This window comes from Erpetoichthys calabaricus, chromosome 8, assembly GCF_900747795.2.
Source record: "Erpetoichthys calabaricus chromosome 8, fErpCal1.3, whole genome shotgun sequence".
In the NCBI taxonomy this organism is placed as follows: Eukaryota; Metazoa; Chordata; class Cladistia; order Polypteriformes; family Polypteridae; genus Erpetoichthys; species Erpetoichthys calabaricus.
Window position 1 is genome coordinate 39320955 of NC_041401.2, and position 27497 is coordinate 39348451.

Genomic DNA, 27497 nt, shown 5'->3' on the forward strand with positions numbered 1-27497 from the left:
ACTATCAAGTATTGCCAACTAAAAAAAAGTTACAATGTGGCAGTTTCCGCGACAGTCACGTGGACGAATAAATAAAACTTCTCTGTCAGAACGCGCCTGGCGGCGGACGGCTCAGCACTGTAGTCCAGAGAGGAGGGCTGGGAGAGAACGACACGGGGTGCACTTCTATGGGATAGATCGGCGTGTTTGTGTTTACTTCTTTTCAATATCAGTAAAATAACTCTCACACAAATAATAACAATTCGTAAAGACGATATAAAAATGGCGTCCACAAATTAAATGATTAGTTCCTGTATTATAATATGTTCTGTGGTCATACGTAATTTCCATATCGCGTGGCCATACGTAATTTCCGTTTCAAACGCAAAAAGAATTTAATATATATACATTTGCACTTCATGTTGTTACACTGTGGACCCTGAGCTTCGCAATTTCGTCTGTCTGTATACTTGTATATGGTTGAGATGACAATAAAGTTCACTTTGACTTTGACTTAAAAATACTGTTAAGTTTAAAAGATTTTAGCACAATGCTGCAACTTAACAAAATGTGAAAAAAGTGAACAGGTCTGAAAACTCTCTGAATGCCCTGTACATCCAGAAACTCAAACTGGTCAAATTTCAAATTTTCCATCAACACAGCCACATACAAAGAAAATGTCAGCTCAATACAAAAAAGGAACTGGGCATAGATTTCAATGAGACTCCCAGAGCTGTGAAGCTCCAGTGCCAACTGTGTACTGCTGTAACAACTCTCATATATCTTGATAATCCTTTATTGTCTAATTATTCCTATTCTGTACATAAACAGTACTTTGTGTTACTTGTAATGTTTAGGAAAGCAAACAATAATGAATTCAGTGTCACCTCTCATTTCTGGAAAAAGTCAAGAACATGTTCGCCATCTAGTGGTGTAGTGTTAAAGCTCCTCTGCAGGATAACAGAGAAAGCAGCATATCCTCGTATTCTTGATCAGTCTGTTGAAGTGATATTTGGAAAGGTAAATAACCTGAATCTTTTCACCTAAATATATACATACAGTAGACAAATATTCCACAAAACTGGAGCAAAATGTGTCTACTGAAATTGCAAGCAGCTTCTGATATGTGCTTTTTGTTTATCATTTTTTTCTGTAAATATAATAAATTAATAAAGAGCATATTTATTCTCCTTTGATAGATTTACCGCCAGTGATAGGGCTGTTAGTCAGTTTTAGTGCAGTATGGCACTTTGAGTGATCGTTAGGTCTGCCACAACGCTCAGTATTATTTAAGGCAGCATTAAAAAGAGCATCATGAACAGTCAATCGATTCATTAGGAATACAATGAAGAGCTAAGGAATTTTTATTGCAGAGAACTCTTGTAAAGATTCATATGGGAAAAAAAAGATTAAAGTTCATTTTGGTTATTTTTTATTGTACGTTTACATGCCAATAGCATTGTACACAATTATAAGTTTTAACAGTAAACAAAATGCTAAATAATATATTGTAATGCAAAAATATAATGCTGGACAGAAAACAAAAAGCGTGTCATATATAGACAGAAATATACACAGTGTGTACATTGAAACATTTATGCAGACTTTTTTGTTCATTAAAACAAATAATTATATTTCGCTGTCAAGAGTATTGATATTAGTATTTCTTTAATGTAATGCCTTGGTGTTAAAAAAGAAGATTCATCTTAATAGCTCATTTTCCTGTATGAAGATTAATATACAGAAAGTCCTGTTAATGTGACATGATTATATATATATATATATATATATACTGTATATATATATATATACTGTATATATCATGCTATTTTCTAACCCACTTAATTCAGACCAGGGTCATGGGGGGTGCTGCAACATATCCCAGCTAGCACAGGGCACAAGGCAGGAACAAACCCTGGACAGGGCGCACCAGTCCATCACAGAGCAAAGACACATGCACACTAGGGCCAATTTTTTATTGCCAATTCACCTAACCTGCATGTTTTTGGACTGTGGGAGGAAACTGAAGAACTCGGGGCAACCCTCGCAGACATGAGAAGAGACAAACTCCACACACGAAGGACTCGAGACACAAACTCTGGTTTCCTAACTGCGAGGCAGCAATGCAACCACTGCACCACCATAGCACCATTACACCCTGTATATATGTAGCTTTAATTGAGTTATTAAAACTAGTAAAATTGTCATATTAATAATATAAGAAACACAGCAAAATAAAACTTGATAAAAATGCTTTTACCTAATGGATACAACTGTTAAGTAAATGAAGATAAAAAGCAGAGGCTGGAGCTCACATCATCGGTGGCTAACTGCTAGGGAAATACAGTCCTTAATTTCCGTAGTTTTCTTGACATTTCCCTGTACTGCCTCACAACCCATCTTCATGTAAAGGAATCCAGCATGTGGAAAATTCAGTTAAATTAAAAAAGTCTGTCAATAATTTAAAGGTAAAAGAGCTCAAAAAAGCCCAATTAAATTTACCTCAGTAAAGCTACTTAGACCCCCAAGTGGCCTGAGTGCTGGAGGCCAGTGATGTCCCTGCCATGTATTGGGCTCAGTTCCTATTTATAGTAACAGTTCCCAAAACTCCTGCTCTTGTAATTCCAGCACATCTGTGTCAGATATATGAGCACATACGGAATACCACATGTACAGAGGCTACATTTTTAATTTAGATGTTTACAGTGTGAATTTGTATTTTATAAAATGAGGGGTTGACAGGATTACAGTAGAGAGCTAGCCAATACTAAAGATAAAGTCTGTATTATGATATCCTTGAATCTGAGGTTTCAATATCTTGTTTTTGTGTTTCATTTTGATTTGTTCATGAAGCACAGAAATGAGAATGTAGGACAGATCCCCAGTGACAGGTACACGAAAGCTCTGCCATGCATTGTTTAAAGCCTGTGTGAATCACGTGGCTTGGGCTTCTAGCTGGAAATGGTTTCTGATTTCAATAAGATTTTCACTTTAGATGATACTACCTTCAGCTTTAGAAGCTCAAGAATTTCAACACATTGATTGTGTTACATGTAGTGTTATTACTTTGATTTTAAATTTAGGAGGGAAAATGGATTATTTATAAAGCTTGGATGAGCTACGCTGCAACGTCTTTGCTTTGATTTTACATAGGAACGCAAGGGGTGTTTTAAAGGATTGGATGCTGTACTAAATTGTGACGATAGAGGCACATACACACTCCTTTCAATGCTGCTTTCCAGAAGAGCAGAATGTGGGCACAAAAAAGTGTGTAGCTTCAAAGTTTGTTTTTTTTTTTAATTTCAAAGGGTGATGGGGATGATAAGAAAGGTACTTACTGTACCTGATACATTTGGTTACACTTATTAATGGACAAATCATATTCCATTCATCTCACTGCTTTCTGTGTGCTTGGATAAATGGCTCAAAGAGTTAGGGGTTAGTGTAGTGCAGAGGCCAGGATGCCAAGGTTCAGGTGTGAGAACAAATTTATAATCATTTTATAAAGAGTCATCAGAGTTTTCCACAAACTAGTGACATTAGTAGAATACCAGTAACATACAATAAATACCACAACATAAATTAAATGCAGCATCAGATGATAGACACAAAAAAAATCATGCATTTGTTGGTGTTATGCTCATCATTGGGATGTGAGAAGAAACCAAGAATATCAGGAATAAAAAACATCTATAGGTCTAGGGAGCAAGAGGTTAAAAACATACTCTGTATCGAGTTGAGGAGGGAGAAAAGTGACTGTGCAGGATGACTGAAGTCTTAAATAATACTGTTTGCCTTCCAAAGTAAGGATCTTTGGATATTCTCAGCCTCCTTCACCTCCCTCTGTAGTGATTTGCAGTCCTGAGCCAATAAGGATGTCCTATAAAAGTTCAGTCCTGACTGCTGACTCACTGGGTGACCATACACTAGCAGCTTAACCATGCCGTAGAAAGTAACAAAAAAAATACTCTAGAAGAAGCTTTGGAGTGGAGTTTGCCACATAAGGATGAGGATATACTTAAAGCTATGTGACATGTGCGCTTGAGGACGCTGCTGCTACATCATCATTGTACTGTCTATACCTGCGTGTGTACTTTAAGTAAATCTGGAGGATTACAAGAGGTAATATAGTGTGAGAAATCATCACGGTGAGAAATCAATGTTTCACTGTGTTGTACGTTGAGGAAAGAAAGGTGTAAAGATAAACATTCTTTAGATTCTGATGCTGTTGTGAAGGTGCAAAAAAAAGTCACCAAAGATGGTATGTGAGAGCTTCAAATGTATCAAGTCATTACAACAGGGAACGTCCAATGCTTGCATTGCCTATGCGAGAAATTTATGAATGCATGAATACATTCACATGTCAGCATTTAAGTTAGATGATTTGCTTCACCACTCATTGAATTCATTCAAACATTGACGCATGCAGATTTATCTTGTTGGAGCGACATTGTGGCTTGCCATCACATGTTGACAGTAAACAAAAAATGCTGACATCACTTCCCAAAACTTAGGCAGGTTACAGTTTCTGATGTTATGCCACTACAGAACTTAAACTTAAACACACACATCACCCATATGTTTCCTGGTACTGCAACTCGCACATGCATCATGTTAATTTCTGATGACATGCTCAGAAGATGTGCCAAAAGAATGCTGGGAATGCATGGTAGCCATGATGCGTGTGCGTATGCGTGCCATATTAAATCAATGATTAATCGATGTCTTGCACCTTGTCGTTTGACCTTCTGGGCTCCTTACTGTTCTATCCCCATCAGCTGGAAGTAAATTGCAATTCTGAATGTTGAAAGGACTTTAGTTAAGATCTTTCCATGTGATTATGACATTAATTTTCACTTTTATCTTAGAGTTTATCTTTCTCTTAACTGTCAGCATAGCTCAGAGCTGAAAAAATCCCAGATTTAATTTGCATATCATAACTGCATAATTTATTAAGGTCATAATCTTTTCTGAAACTGTTTTCAATATTCATTTTAATTTAATTTTTTTTTTGCACCAACAACCTTTCTTTGATAAACATCATTTGCACTGCAGAAAAACAACAAAAGAAGGCTGGCTTCGTTTCATGCTGCATTTCTCCTCCCCGTCTCAATTTTCTTCTTTTTTTCCTGAGACCCACTTTTAGTTTCCAATCCCCAGTCCAAAGGCCTCATTGTATTTTAATGAATCTCAGTATTTATTAGCAGAAATACAATTCAGCATTTAGACACACATACTCCTTCATGCTGTATCTGTCTCAATCAATCTGTCTCATCCTCTTTTGTAAGAATGATTTGTGCCAGCATCACTTAACACATATAATTTTGTGTCTTGAGCCTTTAAATGCTGACGTGCTTCTCTGTGATTTGTTTTATGATGGCAGTGGCAAGTTTAGTGCTCTAATTATTTCTCCCCCTGTGGATTGCATGGCTGTGAACAAGATAAAGCTTCTGATATAACCACACTTGTGCTCGTAGGACACCTCTGTAAACAAGATGATTCATCTTGATACTGCATCTGTCTGTAAGGAGAATGTTAATGCGCAGAGAGTCCTATTAATATGACAATATGCTGTGGAATATGCAACAAGGGTCTGCTTGAGGCATACAATAAGATGAAAAAAAAACTGGGACTTGGATGTTTATTTGGACCAAGGCCAACAGTTTGAGTCTAAAACATTAAAAGGGTGACTCTTACATGTAATATTTAGAAGTAGTCATCAAGTCCAAGAAGGTCTGAGCACCTATTAAATCTGTAAAGTCACTAGTTTCAAACAGTCCTGCAATTCATACATTTCACTAGTGTCTTTGTGTAGAGGACACTGTGTGGAGTTGGCATATTCTCCCCTGATCTATTTGGGATGCTTTTCTACTAAATGCTGTTGTTTTCTCTGATATGCTGAGCATGCTAGTTTAATTTATGATCAGAGTTGGTGTGTGTATGTATGTATGTGTGTGCTGCGATGGACTGGTATCCTCTCAGGGGCATAGTTAGTTTTTATTGTAGTGACAGATTATCGCTATCTAGTAAATGATATTAATTAATTAATTAATTAATTAGACTATTGGAAAATGAACAAGTTGTGTTGAATATGTAAAGCACACTGTGTGTTTTATTTATTTAACTGAAGCATGGTGATGCAGTAGTTACTGTTAGTGCCTTTACTGGGTTGGGTACCTCTGTTCTGTTCAAATTCTGGGCTGGTAACCAACCCAGTGGAGTCTTCGTATTTTCTGTTTCCCTCCTAAATCTCAACCATCCATCCATTATCCAACCTGCTATATCCTAACTACAGGGCCAACACAGGGCGCAAGGCAGGAAACAAACCCTGGGCAGGGGTTTTAGGGACAATTTAGGATCACCAATCCACCTAACCTGCATGTCTTTGGACTGTGGAGGAAACCCACGCAGACACGGGAAGTGAACCCAGGTCTCCTAACTGCGAGGCAGCAGAGCTACCACTGCGCCACCGTGCCGCCCTCAAACATACATTTTAAGTTATTATTTTATTCCTTCCCAAATTAAACCACTCACTAGTTGCTATTGTACTTCCTGGGGATGATCCCCATCTCTGAGCTCAAATGCTAAGTGAAGTTCAGCTGAACATTTGCTTAGTCCTCTCCAAGGGCTCAGCTTTGCTACTGTAAGAATAAGCATGAACTAATTCATGGTGGGCAGTGAAAGATAACTTTTCAATTAATCTGATTGGTGATTAGATAAAAAGGCTGAGATCTTGACATATAATGCTAAATGTGACTGTTTCAAGTTTAACTTAATTGTCCTGAGAAATTGTTACTTTTTTACTTAAGTATATATTATATTTTTATTTTTATATATATATATATTTCATTGTACAATTAGATGAAATTTTCTTTCTCGGATTGTGTTCAGTTTTACATTCTTTTTTAAACAACATACATAATTTCCCCAAATTTAGTACTAAAGCCCCTTTTTAACTACTTCCATGCATATTTAAAAGGCCATTTCCATAAAATCTGTTTTCCATCTCTCAGGGCTTTCTCTTCTCAAAATATATTCTATAACAACTGAAGTGAGTCCTCAACCATTCCCACTAATCCCTCTGCATCCGCCCACACCCCTTGTGCACAACCACACTCCCAAAACATGTACTTAATTGTTTCCACTTGTCCACAGTCTGACCTCAGACACTTACTTGTTTGTGATAAATTGTGCCTGAACAGTCCATCTCTATCTGACAATCTTCCCCCATACCATTAGCCAATTCAAGTCATTTAAGATGTTTCATTCAGACTCTCTGGCTGTACCAGTTTCCGTATCTCATTACCAGTTTCTAGTTTCATTGCCTGTTTCTTCTCTATTTTACAGCTAACTGCCTCATACAAACTTTTTCTATTGTCAACACAAACCCATGTCTGTAAATTCTGGTACCTCTTGTCCAGTTCAATTGCATATTCAAAACCCACTAGTCTCTTTTTCACCTTTCGCACCATATTGGACCATACCACTAAAGAACGCATCACCAAATAGAGCCACAGTGCTTCAGAATACTGGAATTTGTGAACAAGGATAGGATCTAAAGCCTGGCACAATGCTGCAAAGAAAATGCAGTACATGTTTAAATTCCACAATCCCTCTACTTCTCCTGTCCAGAACCCTTTGTATATAAACCCTACTTACACTCTTGTAGTCATTACCCTACACAAAACAAAATCTTTCTCCCTAAAGAACAAGGCAAACAAAAAAAAAAACTCCCAAAATACATACAGAATTAGAGTACCTCAGTGTTAACTATCAATGCCTTGCTTGTAAGGATCAATGCCACCCCTGTCAACAATGCCAGCATGCACCTAATTGTATATGCATACTTTCCAGTACCTCTTCTTATTCTCAGGCCTGTAGAAATCAACTTCTAGAGTCCAAATGCAGCTTATATTAACCAACAGATCACAAAGAGCTTCCCTCTTCTCCTTCAATTTTCCAAAAAAACCTTCATAAGTCGACTTAGTCTTATTCAAACTTCAGCCTGTTGCTCCTTACAACAGTTCAAAAACATCCAAACATCTTTCCAAATCCCAATCATCTGTCATAAATCAAAAAATATTATTTGTATATTGAGATAACCTATTCCACACTCCCTGGCAAAAGTAAGCCTCAATATCACTCCATTTATGTTTTGTAGTATAAAAGTGTTCATGAAAGGCGCTTAAACCTCTAAAGTTCTTTTTATATTGGTGGACAAGTTAGGACTGGAATGCCTAAATTATCGGCCTCAATTTACATGTACATACCCCGTAATATTTAACTCTTTAACATCCACTCATTACTCAGGTTTCAAACACAATGGTGGACAAGGGTATGATCGAGAATACCTTTACATGGACATCAGTTTCAAAACCTTAACGGGAGCTATAAGGCACTTCGCTCACAAACTACACTCCTGTTGACTTCCTAAATTGCTACTCCCCAAAGAGCTACACTTCACACTATGTAAAGTCTAGAAGCTGCTTCAAGAGCTGTCCTCGTGCCACAATTCACACATGTTGTGCTTTGTTTCCAGATCTCTACCTTTGAAAAGGCCAAACCAATAACAAATCACTTGAACAAGCACACTAGGGCAGATGATATGAATAAATATGAAACATTTCCGTGATTCTGATTACATCTTGCCTGAAGAAGGGACCTGAGTTGCCTCAAAAGCTTGCATATTGTAATCTTTTTAGTTTGCCAATAAAAGGTGTCATTCTGCTTGACTTCTCACTGCATTCATAATGGCTAACACGGTACAACACCCTAGTACTACAGTGAAAAATATTCAAACTTTAATCATTTTTGATGCAGAAAAAAACAGGCATTAAACACTAGAAGTCAAGAGAAGGAGAAAAGATACAACCTGAAAGATTCAAATCAGTATTCGTGAAAGTGAGCTTGGCTTTAGTATAACCACGGGAGGGCTGTACTTGCAATTTAAAGAGTTCATTCTACTTAATCCAGCTGAGACATTCTTTAAAAGATTGTGTAACCATAATGTTCTCCTCTCCTTTATCGGGGTGCACTTTAGGTGCAGCTTCAGAACTGCCTACACCCTTCTCTCTCTCTTTCTCATATCAATACTGCATTGTTATCCCTCCATTATTCACTCGCGTACAGCAACGCTCAATGGTATAGCCTGGTTAGATTTCATTAGACCGATGTGTTTCTCAAGAAAGCTGTTTCATTTTGGCCATTTTTGAACGCAGAACTCAACTTTAGGAATGCCAGTACTTTGCTACTAAAACAAGTTTACTCATCCATCCATCCATTTTCCAACCCGCTGAATCCGAACACAGGGTCATGGGGGTCTGCTGGAGCCAATCCCAGCCAGCACAGGGCGCAAGGCAGGAACCAATCCTGGGCAGGGCGCCAACCCACCGCAGGACACACACACACACACACACACACACCAAGCACACACTAGGGCCAATTTGGAATCACCAGTCCACCTAACCTTGCATGTCTTTGGACTGTGGGAGGAAACCCACGCAGACTCAGGGAGAACATGTAATAACCAATTAGCATTTGAAATGACTAACAATATGTTAATGGAGCTGACCATCAGGACACTGAAGTAATGGCTACTGAAAATGTGGTTTTGTAGTCATATAAATAATCGGCCATTTCAAACTGCAATACCATTAGCAAGACTAGTAATATTGTATGTATTGTAAAATCACTTTAATGGTATCCATCCATCCATCCATTGTCTCCCGCTTATCCGAGGTCGGGTCGCGGGGGCAGCAGCTTGAGCAGAGATGCCCAGACTTCCCTCTCCCTGGCCACTTCTTCTAGCTCTTCCGGGATAATCCCAAGGCGTTCCCAGGCCAGTCGAGAGACATAGTCCCTCCAACGTGTCCTGGGTCTTCCCTGGGGCCTCCTCCCGGTTGGACGTGCCCGGAACACCTCACCAGGGAGGCGTCCAGGAGGCATCCTGATCAGATGCCCGAGCCACCTCATCTGACTCCTCTCGATGCGGAGGAGCAGCGGCTCTACTCTGAGCCCCTCCCGGATGACTGAGCTTCTCACCCTATCTTTAAGGGAAAGCCCAGACACCCTGCGGAGGAAACTCATTTCAGCCGCTTGTATTCGCGATGTCGTTCTTTCGGTCACTACCCATAGTTCATGACCATAGGTGAGGGTAGGAACATAGATCGACTGGTAAATTGAGAGCTTCGCCTTGCGGCTCAGCTCCTTTTTCACCACGACAGACCGATGCAGCACCCGCATTACTGCGGATGCCGCACCGATCCGCCTGTTGATCTCACGCTCCATTCTTCCCTCACTCGTGAACAAGATCCCGAGATACTTGAACTCCTCCACTTGAGTCAGGATCTCGCTACCAACCCTTAGAGAGCACTCCACCCTTTTCCGGCTGAGGACCATGGTCTCGGATTTGGAGGTGCTGATTCTCATCCCTGCCGCTTCACACTCGGCTGCAAACCGATCCAGAGAGAGCTGAAGATCACGGCCTGATGAAGCAAACAGGACAACATCATCTGCAAAAAGCAGTGACCCAATCCTGAGCCCACCAAACCGGACCCCCCTCAACGCCCTGGCTGCGCCTAGAAATTCTGTCCATAAAAGTTATGAACAGAATCGGTGACAAAGGGCAGCCCTGGCGGAGTCCAACTCTCACTGGAAACGGGTTCGACTTACTGCTGGCAATGCGGACCAAGCTCTGGCACCGATCGTACAGGGACCGAACAGCCCTTATCAGGGGGGCCGGTACCCCATACTCTCGGAGTACCCCCCACAGGATTCCCTGAGGGACACGGTCGAATGCCTTTTCCAAGTCCACAAAACACATGTAGACTGGTTGGGCAAACTCCCATGCACCCTCCAGGACCCTGCTAAGGGTATAGAGCTGGTCCACTGTTCCGCGACCAGGACGAAAACCACACTGTTCCTCCTGAATCCGAGGCTCGACTATCCGACGGACCCTCCTCTCCAGGACCCCTGAATAGACTTTTCCAGGGAGGCTGAGGAGTGTGATCCCTCTGTAGTTGGAACACACCCTCCGATCCCCCTTCTTAAAGAGGGGGATCACCACCCCGGTCTGCCAATCCAGAGGCACTGTCCCTGATGTCCATGCGATGTTGCAGAGGCGTGTCAACCAAGACAGTCCTACAACATCCAGAGCCTTGAGGAACTCCGGGCGTATCTCATCCACCCCCAGGGCCCTGCCACCAAGGAGTTTTTTGACCACCTCGGTGACCTCAGTCCCAGAGATGGGGGAGTCCACCTCTGAGTCCCCAGGCTCTGCTTCCTCATTGGAAGGCATGTTAATGGGATTGAGGAGGTCTTCGAAGTACTCCCCCCACCGACCCACAACGTCCCGAGTCGAGGTCAGCAGCGCACCATCCCCACCATATACAGTGTTGACACTGCACTGCTTCCCCTTCCTGAGACGCCGGATGGTGGACCAGAATCTCCTCGAAGCCGTCCGAAAGTCGCTCTCCATGGCATCCCCAAACTCCTCCCACGCCCGAGTTTTTGCCTCAGCAACCACCAAAGCCGCATTCCGCTTGGCCTGCCGGTACCTATCAGCTGCCTCCAGGGTCCCACAGGACAAAAGGGTCCTGTAGGACTCCTTCTTCAGCTTGACGGCATCCTTCACCACCGGTGTCCACCAACGGGTTCGGGGATTGCCGCCACGACAGGCACCGACCACCTTACGGCCACAACTCCGGTCAGCCGCCTCAACAATAGAGGCACGGAACATGGCCCATTCGGACTCAATGTCCCCCACCTCCCTCGGGACATGGTCGAAGTTCTGCCGGAGGTGGGAGTTGAAACTACTTCTGACAGGGGGCTCTGCCAGACGTTCCCAGCAGACCCTCACAACACGTTTGGGCCTACCACGCCTGACCGGCATCCTCCCCCACCATCGAAGCCAACTCACCACCTGGTGGTGATCAGTTGACAGCTCCGCCCCTCTCTTCACCCGAGTGTCCAAGACATGTGGCCGCAAGTCCGACGACACGACCACAAAGTCGATCATCGAACTGAGGCCTAGGGTGTCCTGGTGCCAAGTGCACATATGAACACCCCTATGCTTGAACATGGTGTTCGTTATGGACAATCCGTGACGAGCACAGAAGTCCAATAACAAAACACCGCTCGGGTTCAGATCGGGGGGGCCATTCCTCCCAATCACGCCCTTCCAGGTCTCACTGTCATTGCCCACGTGAGCATTGAAGTCTCCCAGCAGAACGAGGGAGTCCCCAGAAGGTATGCCCTCTAGCACCCCCTCCAGGGACTCCAAAAATGGTGGGTACTCCGAACTGCTGTTCGGTGCATACGCACAAACAACAGTTAGGACCCGTCCCCCCACCCGAAGGCGAAGGGAGGCTACCCTCTCGTCCACCGGGGTAAACCCCAATGTACAGGCTCCAAGTCGGGGGGCAATAAGTATACCCACACCCGCTCGACGCCTCTCACCGGGGGCAACTCCAGAGTGGTACAGAGTCCAGCCCCTCTCAAGGAGATTGGTTCCAGAGTCCAAGCTGTGCGTCGAGGTGAGTCCGACTATATCTAGCCGGAACCTCTCAACTTCGCGCACTAGCTCAGGCTCCTTCCCCTTCAGAGAGGTGACATTCCACGTCCCAAGAGCCAGCTTCTGTAGCCGAGGATCGGACCGCCAAGGTCCTCGCCTTCGGCCACCACCCAACTCACACTGCACCCGACCTCCTTGGCCCCTCCCATAGGTGGTGAGCCCATGGGAAGGGGGACCCACGTTGCCTCTTCGGGCTGTGCCCGGCCGAGCCCCATGGGTGCAGGCCCGGCCACCAGGCGCTCGCCATCGAGCCCCACCTCCAGGCCTGGCTCCAGAGTGGGGCCCCGGTGACCCGCGTCCGGGCAAGGGAAAACTTTAATGGTATCTTGATAAAAAAAATGTATCAACCTGTACCAAAAATATGAACATTTCTGGGTGTATCCAAACTTTTGACTGGCACTATATATTCCCATATTCACTTTTCATAACTTATATACCCTCATATTGGACCAAAATCTTTTTCTTTCATACATTAATCCCTGTTTATAAAACAATTCCCCTTCCACCTCCCTTTCCAGTTTTGCAACCACAAGACCTCGCCTCTCTGGTTATATTTCTGTTTATCAGGATACCCCTGACATCTCATATCCTCATCTCCATCAGACTAATAACCATCCAAATCAAAATGATTCTCTTGAACTCCTTATATTCCCTCCAAGTCCCTCTCAAGGTTTAATGTTTTTATTTAGTCTTGATTATGCAAGAAAACACAAATTTTGCCTTCTCGGTTGCATCCAGTTGTCACAGACTAGGAGTTCCAAAGAATATAAATCCCAATAACTTCCAAAAAGACTTCCAAAAATACCCAATAGAGAGGGGGTATTACTAACAAAACCCGGCCAGTAATAAGGGCCAGCATCATCTTTATAAAAATAAAAGTTTATTCTCAGAATGCTTTTTAATAACAACAAAGCTCCATCAGGCACAAGAGGCAAAGTAATTGCTCAAAAACAACTAAGGCAATCCAGTGCAATCAGAGCAACAAGGTTCAAAAATCTAGAAATCAAATAATTCAATGACACATAAGTAGACTTACCAACTCCTGGGGAAGACCCTCTGGAATTATAGTGTAGTGGGCAGTTCCTGGTGAGGATTAGCAGGTGGCCCTGTCTCTTGGGGGCACCACCCAGAAAACACATGCAAGATAACAAAGGGAGCTTATAGACAAGATCAAAAACAAAGAATAATGCACATAATCAATACAGGCAATATTAGCATAACTCTCACAAAAATTAAAAAAAGACATAAAACGAGACTTTAAACCCCATTTGGGGAGGACCTTGGCTGAAACATGGCACCAATAACAAGTACAAATTAAAAAACAAACAGAGATAAAACGAGTTAAAACATACATAGAAATTATTAAAAAGATTAATTTCAGGAGCGATTTGTATGGGTTTTTTTGATCCTCCATGATTTAATGAAGTTCTGTGTGTAATGGATGTCTATCATCAGTTAAGATGATTTCCAGTTTTTTTCCAACATTGTCCTCTGACACACATATCAATCATCTACATCTGCCCCAGTAACTGGATGTTTGATTTTCTGCTGGAGTTTCTTAAAAAAAATTTTTTCAAACTACTAAACCAGGAAATTAAGCTGAAAAGTAATGATTGGACTGGATCACCCTGCTAGAAAAGAACAACAAGAAGTTCTCGTCCACTTTAAATAGTCTAAGCTGATTGCACTATAAAGATCACAAAGATCTATAGATGAAAAGTATGTTTTCACATTAATAGTCCAATTAAGATTGTTACCTAGGGTAGCTCCTAAGTATTTATATTGTGAGATATGGCCGGCCATTCATCCCGGCCAACACCCCCAGGCCGCCAGATGGAGCCCTCCTTGCAGCATGGAGATGCCCCGAATGCCAGCAGAGAATTATGGACAGTGGACTTTTAATGCACAGCCCTGCTGGATACCATGGGGGCCGCCAGGAGTTGCTGCAGGGAGGCCCAGGGACTATTTTCCCTACGCCCTGTAAGTACGTCCCAGTCACATGGACAGAAGAAATGACGTGCTTCCGGGATTAAGAAAAGAAGTTTTACCTGACCCGGAAGTGATAGAAAGTCACATGGACTGAGGGACAAACACTTCCGGGTCAAGGACTATAAAGGACTCTGGGAAATCCCAGACGGACAAGCTAAGCTGGGTGGAAGGGTGGCAACGTGTCTGGGAGTGTATAGGATTGTTTATTGATTGGAGTATTGTGTTTATGAGTATTGTGGAGAGGAGTGTGCTTTGTGCACGTTATTGTCTAAATAAAAACAATATTTGGACTTTTACCTGGTGTCTGGCATACAGTCTGAGGGTTCAAGGGAGCGATAGCGCCCCCAAACTGTCGCAGTGGCGTAGTCGTTTTTCCCACCAGCTCGACTAAGAGCGCACCGCCGTCTTCGGAAGGTCTGTCTGCCTCCCGCAGAGACTTCGGATGACATTCTCCAAGGTATGTGCACGGTACTAAATGAGATGTTTTAAATATATGTTTTTTAAAATACGCCGGCACATACCTCGGTGTATTTATCTTCCTCCGGAGGCTTCTCCCGTGCTGCGCAGCCGCTCTGTAATCCCTCCTGGGTGTCGGCCATGGTGAGTGGATCTCCTCCGCTGCCGCTCTGCTTCTGCTTCTTTTTCCCCATGACGGACTTGATATGGGCGAACGAGGGTTCAGGTGATTTGGCCTGTGTGTTCAGACGTTGTCCTCTCGGGGTTCTCTGTCCACAGAAATTTATTTTCAGGTCCTCTGCCAAACTGACGGCCAGAGAATCCTGCCGACTACGCCACTGCGACAGTTTGGGGGCGCTATCGCTCCCTTGAACCCTCAGACTGTACGCCAGACACCAGGTAAAAGTCCAAATATTGTTTTTATTTAGACAATAACGTGCACAAAGCACACTCCTCTCCACAATACTCATAAACACAATAATCCAAACAATAAACAATCCTCCACACTCCCAGACACGTTGCCACCCTTCCACCCAGCTCAGCTCGTCCGTCTGGGATTTCTCAGAGTCCTTTATAGTCCTTGACCCGGAAGTGTTTGTCCCTCAGTCCAAGTGACTTTCTATCACTTCCTGGTCAGGTAAAACACATCATTTCTTCTGTCCATGTGACTGGGACGTACTTCCAGGGTGTAGGGAAAATAGTCCCTGGGCCTCCCTGCAGCGACTCCTGGCGACCCCCATGGTATCCAGCAGGGCTGTGCATTAAAAGTCCACTGTCCATAATTCCCTGCTGGCATTCGGGGCATCTACATGCTGCAAGGAGGGCTCCATTTGGCGGCCTGGGGGTGTTGGCCAGGATGAATGGCCGGCCATATCTCACAATATCCAGTCATTATTTCTACCTCCTCCCCCAGAACAGTGATGGGTGAATCTTTCTCCCTTAATATCTCTTCTCAAAATTCAGACCTCATTATTGGTAGCAAAACGGTTCTACAACACATAACTGATAACATCAAGACTCCCATCATACTCCAGCCTCCCTGGTGCACCGCACAATTGCTAGCCTCCCTGGTGTGCTGCGCCACCGTGGTACATTACACACTGCTTTTCTCAAGATAGCCATGAAGTCTTGATAGTGTCGCAGCACGTGTTCCCCTGTGATGTCACAAATGCATTGAAGAATGGGAGGGTGGGGTGGTTTAGGTCCCCCATGAAGTTCTGATCACATTGAAGCATGTAGTTTTGTTTCATGAAGTCTACAAAAAAAAATGTTTTCTGTTTGGCTGTGCAGTTGTGCTCTGCACAGCAGTGACTTACTAGTATGTGCGCTTCTTGCCTTATACCTTGTGCTGCTGGGATAATAACACAGGCATTTTTACTTCAATAAAATAAGTATTGTTTTAGGTTACTTTAAAAAAAGTATCGGACTACTTAACACATATTACTTTTAACATGTTACCCTACTACTCTCAAGATTGTGCTGCTGATCAACATAAATTTAGGGATTCTAAAATATCAAGACAGATTGTTTCAACCAGGAGGCGGAATAATGCGATCACCAGAGCATCCCCCAACACAGTGTAATTCAAGAAATCTATCTTGTCGACACATCCATCGTCTTCTACCTGTGGCTGCTGAAAGCCAGTGTGAAGCTGACCAGGGGAACAGAGTGCAGCAGTCATAGATAAGATTATTTTTTTTAATTTCCTATGGAAAGACAATCCCCATATGAAGTATTAACATAAGGTGGATCAGAAGAATTCCTAAAAATCCCTCTAGTAAATGGAACTGCATACCTAATTTCTTTTTCAGCAACATAGGCAGGTTACAGTTTCTGATGTTATGCCACTACAGAATTAGTAAGGTACCTATAAAGATGTCTGCTTTACATAAGTTAAGTTTTGCTGAGGTGGCTTTTCCTTTACACAGTTTTTTTTTCTCTGGAACAATCAACATGTTACTCACTCTACTTTTAGATAAATGGTTTAATAACAATATTTTATCGATTCAACAATTATTTCATAATAATCATTACAAGATGGTCTATTCCAATTTTGGCTACAAATTCTGAAATATTTCTTCAAAAAGAGAATGTAAAATGATATGCGACTCTATCCCAGATGTTTTTTTTCTCCTTGATTGAAAGCAGCCACACCACTGTAGACATTTTCACATTAGATCGATTTTCATTATCTGTATAAGAAGTTAACATTGGACAAGAGTTGTAATAATAATTTTTAAGAAACTTATTAATTCATGAAACTAACCCTCCAGTGACTTTTCAATAGTTGGCTCAACCAAGAAAAAATGTTGCTTATAAATGTTTTATTAATAACAAAATTGAGAATTGTGGTTTAAAATATTGCACAAATATGGCGCCATTGTGATAATTGCCCAGACACCACCAGTCGGAGACCACATATTCATCCAAATACCTTTTATTTTCTCTTCTTAACACACACAAGTCAGTCCCGCACAAGTCCCACAATGCTTCTAGCCCCAGTCTCCCTTCTCCTGGGCCTTCTCTCTCCTTGTCCCTGGGCCACCTACACTCTCTCTCCAGGAGCTTCGTCCTGCTCCTGCTCCCGACTCCAGCTCAGCTCAGCGTCTGGGCTTTCCCACAATCCTTTTATATTCCCTGACCCGGAAGTGTTTCCCATCCTACAGTCCATGATTCCTTATCACTTCCGGGTCAGATAAAAAGTCCTTTTCTTCAACCCGGAAGCATGTCATTCCTTCTGGTCATGTGATCATAACGCACTTCCGGGTTATAGGGCATGTATAAGTCCTTGAGCCTCCCTGCAGCGTCCTCTGGTGGGCCCCACGGTGTCTAGCAGGGTTGGGAATAAAAACTCCATTGTCCATAATTCCCTGCTGGTCTTCGGGGCACTTCCATGCTACAGGGAGGGCTCCATCTAGCGGCCTGGGGGTATTGGCCGGGATGAACAGCCAGCCATCTCCCACACTATTTATAGTCAAACTTTATATTAAAATTATATTTTCATACTTAGGGACATATGAAACGGTGGTGGAATTTTTTCATGATTACAGATACATTACCTAGATTACGTACAGGTAAAAAGAGTTCTAGTCACCTAAAAACATAGAAAAAGTGTTAGTATTATATAATTTTTGTTGCAATAAATTGCTATAGGCAAAATTGCATTTAGCTACATTTAATTATGATAATGATGGAGGAAATTGAAAAAATCATAAAATTAAATGTATTACCAGGAACAGGACGAGGACGTTGCTTATTGTTCCCATTACATCTTTATATTTACATGGAATGTTCAATGTTTACACGTTATTGTTAAACTGATGATGTATAAATTAAAATAAAATTAATAATAGTTGTTGAAAGAATATGCATTATATTGAATACAGTTTTTAATATTGTGCACACATTTATATTTCCATGATACAAAAAATTTGGACGGTTGTTTAAATAAAATACTACTTCCAGTTTAGTAATTTTTCTCAAATTTCATATGTTTGTTTTTATCATTATAAATATCTATACAAAATTTGAATCATCCATCTATAATTATAACTATAGTTTACTTGAAAATTCGTGAAAGTATTCAGTTAATGTACCACTTCCCGTTGTCGGAAGTGGCTCAAAAGTTGTAAGGATTCCTGATTTTTGATATAAAGCAAGTGTACAAAATCTCATTGACCTACATCAAAGCATTTGAGTTATCCTGTTTACACATAGACAGACATAATTTTAAAAATGGTATTTTCGGACCCAGGAAGGTCTAAAACGTCAAAAGATTCATCAAATCTCGAGGTTGAATTGTTTCCCGATTCCTATACTTAAAAAAGCGCGTTCCTCGTTAAGAAATCTATGCCTCTTAATCAGGTTTCTCAGAATCCAATGACCTAGTTTCTCTAACTGGTATAAGGCCAGATTTATACTTCATGTGACGTGATGTGTGCTCTAGTGAACGCTACTGCTACGCAAGCGTTTTACTGTTTATACTTGCGTGCGTACTTTACGTAAATCTGGAAGATTCCACCAGGTGGCAGTGCGAGTTATCGTTCGCATTTGCTGTGTTGTTAATCGCTACATGCTTCTGGGGCTTCTTCCTGAACTGTACATTTCCTCTGCACATTTAGAATCCTTATATTTATACTTTATATCACTTTCATGATGAAATTCATTAAAGTACAGTGCATCCAGAAAGTATTCACAGTGCATCACTTTTTCCACATTTTGTTATGTTACAGGCTTATTCCAAAATGGATTAAATTCATTTTTTTCCTCAGAATTCTACACACAACACTCCATAATGACAACGTGAAGAAAGTTTACTTGAGGTTTTTGCAAATTTATTAAAAATAAAAAAACTGAGAAATCACAGCCTTTGCTCAATACTTTGTCGATGCACGTTTGGCAGCAATTACAGCCTCAAATCGTTTTGAATATGATGCCACACCTATCCTTGGCCAGTTTCGCCCATTCCTCTTTGCAGCACCTCTCAAGCTCCATCAGGTTGGATGGGAAGCATCGGTGCACAGCCATTTTAAGATCTCTCCAGAGATGTTCAATCGGATTCAAGTCTGGGCTCTGGCTGGGCCACTCAAGGACATTCACAGAGTTGTCCTGAAGCCACTCCTTTGATATCTTGGCTGTGTGCTTAGGGTCGTTGTCCTGTTGAAAGATGAACCGTCGCCCCAGTCTGAGGTCAAGAGCGCTCTGGAGCAGGTTTTCATCCAGGATGTCTCTGTGCATTGCTGCAGTCGTCTTTCCCTTTATCCTGACTAGTCTCCCAGTTCCTGCCACTGAAAAACATCCCCACAGCATGATGCTGCCACCACCATGCTTCACTGTAGGGATGGTATTGGCCTGGTGATGAGCGGTGCCTGGTTTCCTCCAAACGTGGCGCCTGGCATTCACACCAAAGAGTTCAATCTTTGTCTCATCAGACCAGAGAATTTTCTTTCTCATGGTCTGAGAGTCCTTCAGGTGCCTTCTGGCAAACTCCAGGCGGGCTCCCATGTGCCTTTTACTAAGGAGTGGCTTCCGTCTGGCCACTCTACCATACAGGCCTGATTGGTGGATTGTTGCAGAGATGGTTGTCCTTCTGGAAGGTTCTCCTCTCTCCACAGAGGACCTCTGGAGCTCTGACAGAGTGACCATCGGGTTCTTGGTCACCTCCCTCACTAAGGCCCTTCTCCCCCGATCACTCAGTTTAGATGGCCGGCCAGCTCTAGGAAGAGTCCTGGTGGTTTCGAACTTCTTCCACTTACGGATGATGGAGGCCACTGTGCTCCTTAGGACCTTCAAAGCAGCAGAAATTTTTCTGTAACCTTCCGAATGTCTCGAAGGTCTACAGACAATTCCTTTGACTTCATGTTTGGTTTGTGCTCTGACATGAACTGTCAACTGTGGGACCTTATATAGACAGGTGTGTGCCTTTCCAAATTCTGTCCAATCAACTGAATTTACCACAGGTGGACTCCAATTAAGCTGCAGAAACATCTCAAGGATGATCAGGGGAAACAGGATGCACCTGTGCTCAATTTTGAGCTTCATGGCAAAGTCTGTGAATACTTATGTACATATGCTTTCTCAATTTTTTTATTTTTAATAAATTTGCAAAAATCTCAAGTAAACTTTTTTTACGTTGTCATTATGGGGTGTTGTGTGTAGAATTCTGAGGGAGAAAAGAATTTAATCCATTTTGGAATAAGGCTGTAACATTTCAAAATGTGGAAAAAGTGATGCGCTGTGAATACTGTACTTTCCGGATGCACAGTATGTATGTTACATTTTACAGATAAATCGTTCATTTCGTTTAAATAATGAATACTGTTAATAATTACACACATGGGGGTGACACGGTGGCGGAGGGGTAGCGCTATTGTCTCGCAGAGAGTCACATCGCTGGTGTTCCCTGGATGGATTTTGCATGTTTTCCTGCTGGGTTTTCACAGTGTGCTCCGGTTTCCTTCCAAAGATATGCAGATTTGGTGACGCTAAAATGACTCCAGTGTATGTGATTGCTTGTATTCACCTTACGATGAGCTGATGCACCATCCAGGGATTGTTTCTGCCTCGTGCCCAATATTAGCTGGAATGGGCACATCCCTGGATGGATGGATTTAATCATTAAACATTCTTTTCAGAGATATTTCTGCAAGGTGTCTTCTGAATTTAATGAATGTTTCAGGCAATTCACAACACAGCGAAGCGAACGTTTTCTCACCGTGGTGATATCTGGCACTGCCACCTGGTGGAATCTTTCAGATTTACGTAAAGTACGCGCGCAAGTATGAACAGTACAACGCTTGCGTAGCAGTCCAGTCCGCTGGAGCATGCATTGAGTCGCGTAAAGTATAAACCTGGCCTTAAGGGTTTGTACACAGCATTATAGAAACCATGCGTAACCACGGTAATAAAGCGCATGTAAATGCATTGTGTACTGTTTAGGAGAAAGTCGTTACCTGTTTCGGGAAGTTTCTTGCTGTGTCCGTTCTTGTTCTACCTAACTCATGCTATGATCTGATCTGGCAATCTGTAATCAGCTGTCCAGCACTGATAATTAAAGTAGTCTAGGTAATGAATGTTGATCCAGAAACTGATGAAAACCGCACATTACATAAATTGCACAGAAAATGAGAATACCGTAAACAAGTTCTGCTGTCTGCTGCTGTGCATCTTGGGTACAGAATGAAAATGCACTACCTTTAGACAGGCAAACCTCCTTGCGTTCAACTTTCCACGTGCTTTTTCTTTACGTGTGCAGATGCTATACACCACCAAATCAGAATCTGCGAAGAGAGCACAATTAATGCATATCATGGTAACATAAGCATTTTGATCATTGCTAAACGTCTAAAACTGTAGCAGCATTGAGCGCAATTCGAAGTGCATCATGGATATGCAAATGAGTTCCCAAATCTCGCCTCAGGTGCCGAGTTTCTGCGGACTAGAGACTTGAGTGAAGGCGCCGGGCTCTTCTAAATCAGACGTGAGGTGACAGTCGCAGCAGTGCAGCCTTTCATGTCTCCCCCATCATGGCATAAACAGTTATGGGGCCTTTAAGGAGACAAAGAAGGACCTGCATAATAAGGCGATGGAGGTAATTATTAGTTGTTGCTTGAACGCATTCTACCGCTACATCTTTGTAACAATCTGAAAGGTATCAATAAAAAGTTAAAGTTTGCTGTTAATTTATGTTTTCTAAGTTTTAATACCTTGGTGACTTGATGTTGGCTTGTGGTTGGTTTTAGTTGTGAATTGAATACGTTTGCCTGTGGACTTTTTTATTGACTCACATTTCAATCGCCTGTGTGCGGTAGGATGCCGTTGCTAATTGCATTCGTTTGCGTCTAGGCATTTTAATCATACATACAGTCTACGATATGTGCAAGTTAGTTGATAAAGAAACGTGAGTATTTAAAAACGGAGTATGCATACACCCTAGAGCAGGCATTTCAAACTCACTACCATTGGTGGGCTGCTTTGACTGCCATACGTGCGTCAGCGGGCCGCACTGTAACAAATACTATTATACAAAGTTACTGTAGCTTTCTTTCCAATACTGAAAACTTTAAAAATGTAACACTTAAAGTTTAAAGAAAAGCAATTTATTTCCATACAATCTCTGCACAACAGCGAACAATTAGAGTCTTAGCCTCTTAGCTAGGTCCTTATATTATTATATTATATTCATTATATTATAATCATTGCTTATATAGGAGTCTTACAGTGTGAGAACTATATCTTTTGTCCCGACACTTGGCATCTCTTGTTAGTAACCAGTTCGTCAGTATCAGGCTTGAAATCTTGTGCAGCTGCAACTTTTACCAACTTTTAACTTTCACATACGAGGGTGGCAGGTAAGCATACAAGCCTGACACACCAACTTCGTTATATTTTGCATTCAGAATAGAGTCTGACTGCTTATCAATCAATTCCATTTGGATATTCTCAGGCTCCTTTTCTATGTTAACTAATGTTGTCTTATTTTAATTTCTTATTTTGTCTTTTATTTTTCTTTTCTTCATTATGTAAAGCACTTTGAGTTACTTTTTGTATGAAAATGTGCTATATAAATAAATGTTGTTGATGCTGTTGTTATGGTGACGTAAACAGCGCAAAGTGCTGTTTGTGTGAACTGAAATCACGAAAACGTTCACTGAATTCATTGCTCAGTAATTCAAGTTGGAAAACAAATCCTCCAAAAATCAAATTTTACTTTACTAAGGTTACTTCAAAGTTTATATTTTAAAATACGCCGATATGCAAAAAGCCCCTTGACCTACACTAATTTTACAAACTCAAAATCACAACAATTTGTTAATAAACAACTCACCAACTTCTCGCGTCCACTTCAGATCTTCAGCTGTAGTCTGCACTAACTCTTCGTTACAATACTAGCACAAAATTACATAAAACTAGAGCAAAAAAACGTGAAAATGTGCGAGCTATTACTACTCGTGATGGTCAGTTCTGCCCAGTGACCAGTCTCAGCAGCCCAGCCAGTGGTGTAGCCTGCCAGGGGCGGCCCTGGGCAGAGAAAGAATCGGTGGCCCCCTTCGCCCGCCAATGTCAATACGGTATCTTATGCACGGCGGATGGCCACGTCTGTTGCGGACACTGCATAGCCGCCTCGTGCTCATGACACGCTTCTATATGCGCGTGTCCGTAACTTGAAAACCAAGTGGCGGCCCATGATATTCTCATTACGGCAGAACGTTACTACATATAGTTTACTGCTCCGACTCGAGCGATATTAGTAAATACAGCGTACTAATTAACAAGAAACACAATGTTTCTCGCCATTGCCGTCAGTTGTGTCGTTATTTTATCATTCTGTTTTATATTCAATATATATTGGCGTGGCGGCCCTGTGCAGGTGCACAGTTTGCTGCTGCAGCCTAGCACTTCAGTTGTGATGCTGCGGCTCATTAACTTTGGACAAGACTCGTTGCTATACTAGCAGATGACATTTCCGGTACCGTGATGCCATGGCAAAACGCGCTTTTGTCAGAAGGCAGAAGTAAGAAAAGTCAAAAAGTAACGCCGAAGATGCAGAATGATTCAGTCACAAACGATAGTAATCATTTTGTACAAGTTTAGTGCTAACTAGGATCTGTCATGCGGGCCGCATGTTTGACATGTCTACCCTAGAGGGAAAGACACGACATTCACCGTGCACAAGACCCGCCATCCACACGGTCCCACATCCAGAGTGAGGCCAGGTCTGGTGCAGCACATTGCCACAGCCACCACGCGGTAAAACAGCGGGAGTGAGGCGGGGATCAACCCTAGGCAGGATTTAGGTGGGGATATGACACTGGTCTGCAAACAACAACAACAAAAGTTCTCTCCCGTCAAAAAGTTTAGCTATTCTTGATAGATTTGAGGGTGCTTATTCCAAACCTAGCAACAGAATTGTACAACAGAATCCAGGTTTTTGAGAGATGACTGTTTTGAAGTAAAAAAAAACCCCGCTATTTTAGAAAGCGAGAGAGTGAGAAAACGCCCATTAGAGACAGTTCCCATGATTTAGGGAAGAAAAATCCAAACTAGAGTGAAGAAAATAGATTTTTAAACACACGCTGCACCCGGGTTCTTGATAGGAAAATAGAAACTCCTTAGCTTGTTCCAGGTCCTTTTCCACCTTTGGATTCCCAAGAAAACTGTCACACCATTTTTCTTCAGTAAAGGAATTGTATGTATTCTTTTACATTTTGCTTACCAGTTATCTGGGCAAGACAATGACTGGATCAACCCCACCGTTGCATATTTCTGTTAAAACATTTTAAACATCGCTGTCTTTTCTGGACAATAAAAAAAGACATCTTTTTAATTTTCTATATATAAATTCATGGCTATTTTGAAGTAATAAGAATACAGTAAAAAAAAGTACTGATTGAGAGCAAAAAATGTGTAGCAAATACTTGGTTTGGATTGTTTCCACCTAAATTAGTGCTAGAGGAAGATTGCCATTTTTCAGCCCAAAATATATCTCAAAAGTATTCTGAGCATGAAAATACTTAAGATATAATATAAACTTACTTTAAAAAAATTTTTTTTTCAAAACAGCATTTTTTTCTCTAAATTTGATAAGTCATAGAAACTTTGTGGTAGAAAAATTTAAATTTCAGAAGTGGATTCCGCACACCGATATACATAAATTATAACTTTTTTTTTTGTGTGCTGGAAGATTTTGGTGCAGACCAAATTATTTATGTAAATGTCTAGAGTCTAGACAACCTCAGTAAACAACCTGGTAATCCTTAATCCAACAAATCTGATTAAAAATGGAAGCATGAATGGCATTGATAAGCCGTGATGACCAAAAGACCTCTGTTAGTGAAGTGTTTGAAAAAAAAACCTATATATACATGTCAGAGATAGACAATAAGTTACTTGTCTCACTAGGCCAACAATCTAGAATGAGTAAATGTAACACTTGTGACTTTCAAGTACACACACCCCCCCACAACAAAGCAATTTTTGTTCTAATACTCTTCTATTTAATACATTACCAAAGTAAAAATATAAATTTCAAATCTTAATTAATAGCTTTGTGCTGTTGGTTTCTTTCCTTCTGTCACACATGATTACACAAACATCTGAAACTGACTGTTTTTTAAAACAAATAGGAGAATTTAAAACAGTTTATTTTCTTTTGAGTTATTATTGTTCTTTTCTTACAAAACCCTTTCATGTTCTTGGTTTACTTTTTGGGCCATCTGGCAACTGGTAACTTTTTCCTTTTCCCATTTTAATCAATTTCTCACTTTTGTTTTAAATAAAATTTATCCTGATACAGAATTAATTTTTTCCCTTGTTCGTATACTGAGTGTGTGGTCGTGAACAGATGCAAAAGTTTGGCAAACTTTTTGGTTGTAACCCGATTTGTACGTGTTCAGAGATGTTCATGAACTGAGGTTCCACTGTATTTCTCCTCACACCAGTTTACAAGATGAAGTGCTTTCATGCAGGGCTTCTACATCTGACAACTACGGTATGCTGTGAATTAAAGCAGTTACAGACATGAAAGACAAGGAGGAGCCCAAGTGGGCATTATACACAGTCTGATTCACAATAAAGGGTGGGACCTTTTAAGCCAAATGCTTAATGATGTTACCCTGATTTAAAAACCACTATTCCATTTTTGTAATAAAAAGCCAGCACAGTCTCTTCATTTAATTTACAAAATTGATTAGCATTATTAAGAAACACAGGAAACCTGCATCTTTTGTAATACACTCCATTTTACAACACACAGAAGACTGGCATAGACCCAAAGTGAGGCAGAGTTAATTTTGTGAAGTGGTCCTCCTTACTGCAGTTTGAGTCATTATGTTTGGCTGTTAATCACAGTGAAGAAAGAGTAAATACACAGAAAATCTGGCAGATTTTTTACGGGTCCACATGGTCTAATACAGTTGTGTGCTGAAGGTAGAAAACTCAGACATTTACAAAGAGAAAGATGGTGCAGCAAGCACTCAGTGGCCTCATAAGCTGTCACATTTAATCTCATGGATAGCAGGTGGGAGAAAGTCACTGTCTGTGTCTCTAGATTAGTAAATGTGTGAGCAATTTTTGTCTTGTATTGGTTATAGAAAAATAAAATTCTATTGGATGAATTATGAAATATATCTTCTAATTAAAATAATTCACTGGAAGCAGTTCCAATGCAAGGGTTGATGTTTGTTTCCGACATTTCCTCTTAGCAGCATGTTAAAAAAATCACATTAAATAAAAAATTAATGTAAAATAACAACAAGTGAAAAAAGAGATAGAAGGAGACTTAATAAACTACTGGCCAGTATATAGCGCCTATGAAAGAATTCACCTCTTTGGAAGTTTTCACCTTTTATTGGTATACAACATTGAATCAAATTAGACTTCATTTGGCTTTTTTGACACTAATCAACAAAAAAGACTCTTTAATGTTTAAGTGAAAACAGATTTCTATAAAGTGGCCTAATTTAATTACAAATGTTAAAGAGAAATAATTGATAGGTATTCACCCCTTTTAGTATGACAAACCTAAATCATTGCTGGTACAGCCAATTGGTTTTAGATGTCGCCTAATCATTTCAATGGAGATCACCTGTTTGGAGTTTCTCTTGATTGTAGTATAAATACTCTCAATATATGGAAGGTACAATTTATGATGAGTCAGTATGGTGGCCTGACCCACACAATGAAGACAAAATAATTCTCCAAACTACTGTATGAAAAGGTAATTGAGAAGCATAATTTGGAGATGGAGGCAGAAAAATATCCAAGTCACTGAATGTATACCTTGGAGTCCAGTTAAATTAGTCATTAAGCACAGCTGTACATCTGCCTACAGCATATAGCCCAAAAAAAACAGTAATCATGTAAGAAGAAGACTAATGAAGGAAGTCACCAAGAGATCAATGATACATCTGAAGGAGTGACAAGCTACATTAAATAAATTCATAGGGACTGTGCAGACAACAACTGTTGCCCCAGTGCCTCATCATTCACCAAAGTTTGCCAG

General features: G+C 41.3%; 1 protein-coding gene across 8 annotated transcripts in view; it reads left to right on the forward strand.

Moving 5' to 3' along the window:
• kalrna (kalirin RhoGEF kinase a) overlaps positions 1 to 27497 on the forward strand; it is a 797086-nt gene that overhangs the window by 453056 nt on the left and 316533 nt on the right. Inside the window, exon 1 of one of the 8 annotated variants that reach the window (XM_051930995.1) lies at positions 22065 to 22085. The exons of the other annotated variants lie outside the window; for them this stretch is intronic. Coding sequence (XP_051786955.1) covers positions 22080 to 22085 — 6 coding nt within the window. The 5' untranslated portion in view covers positions 22065 to 22079. Of the gene's footprint in view, positions 1 to 22064; positions 22086 to 27497 lie in introns of those variants that run through there. 8 annotated transcript variants of the gene reach the window in all.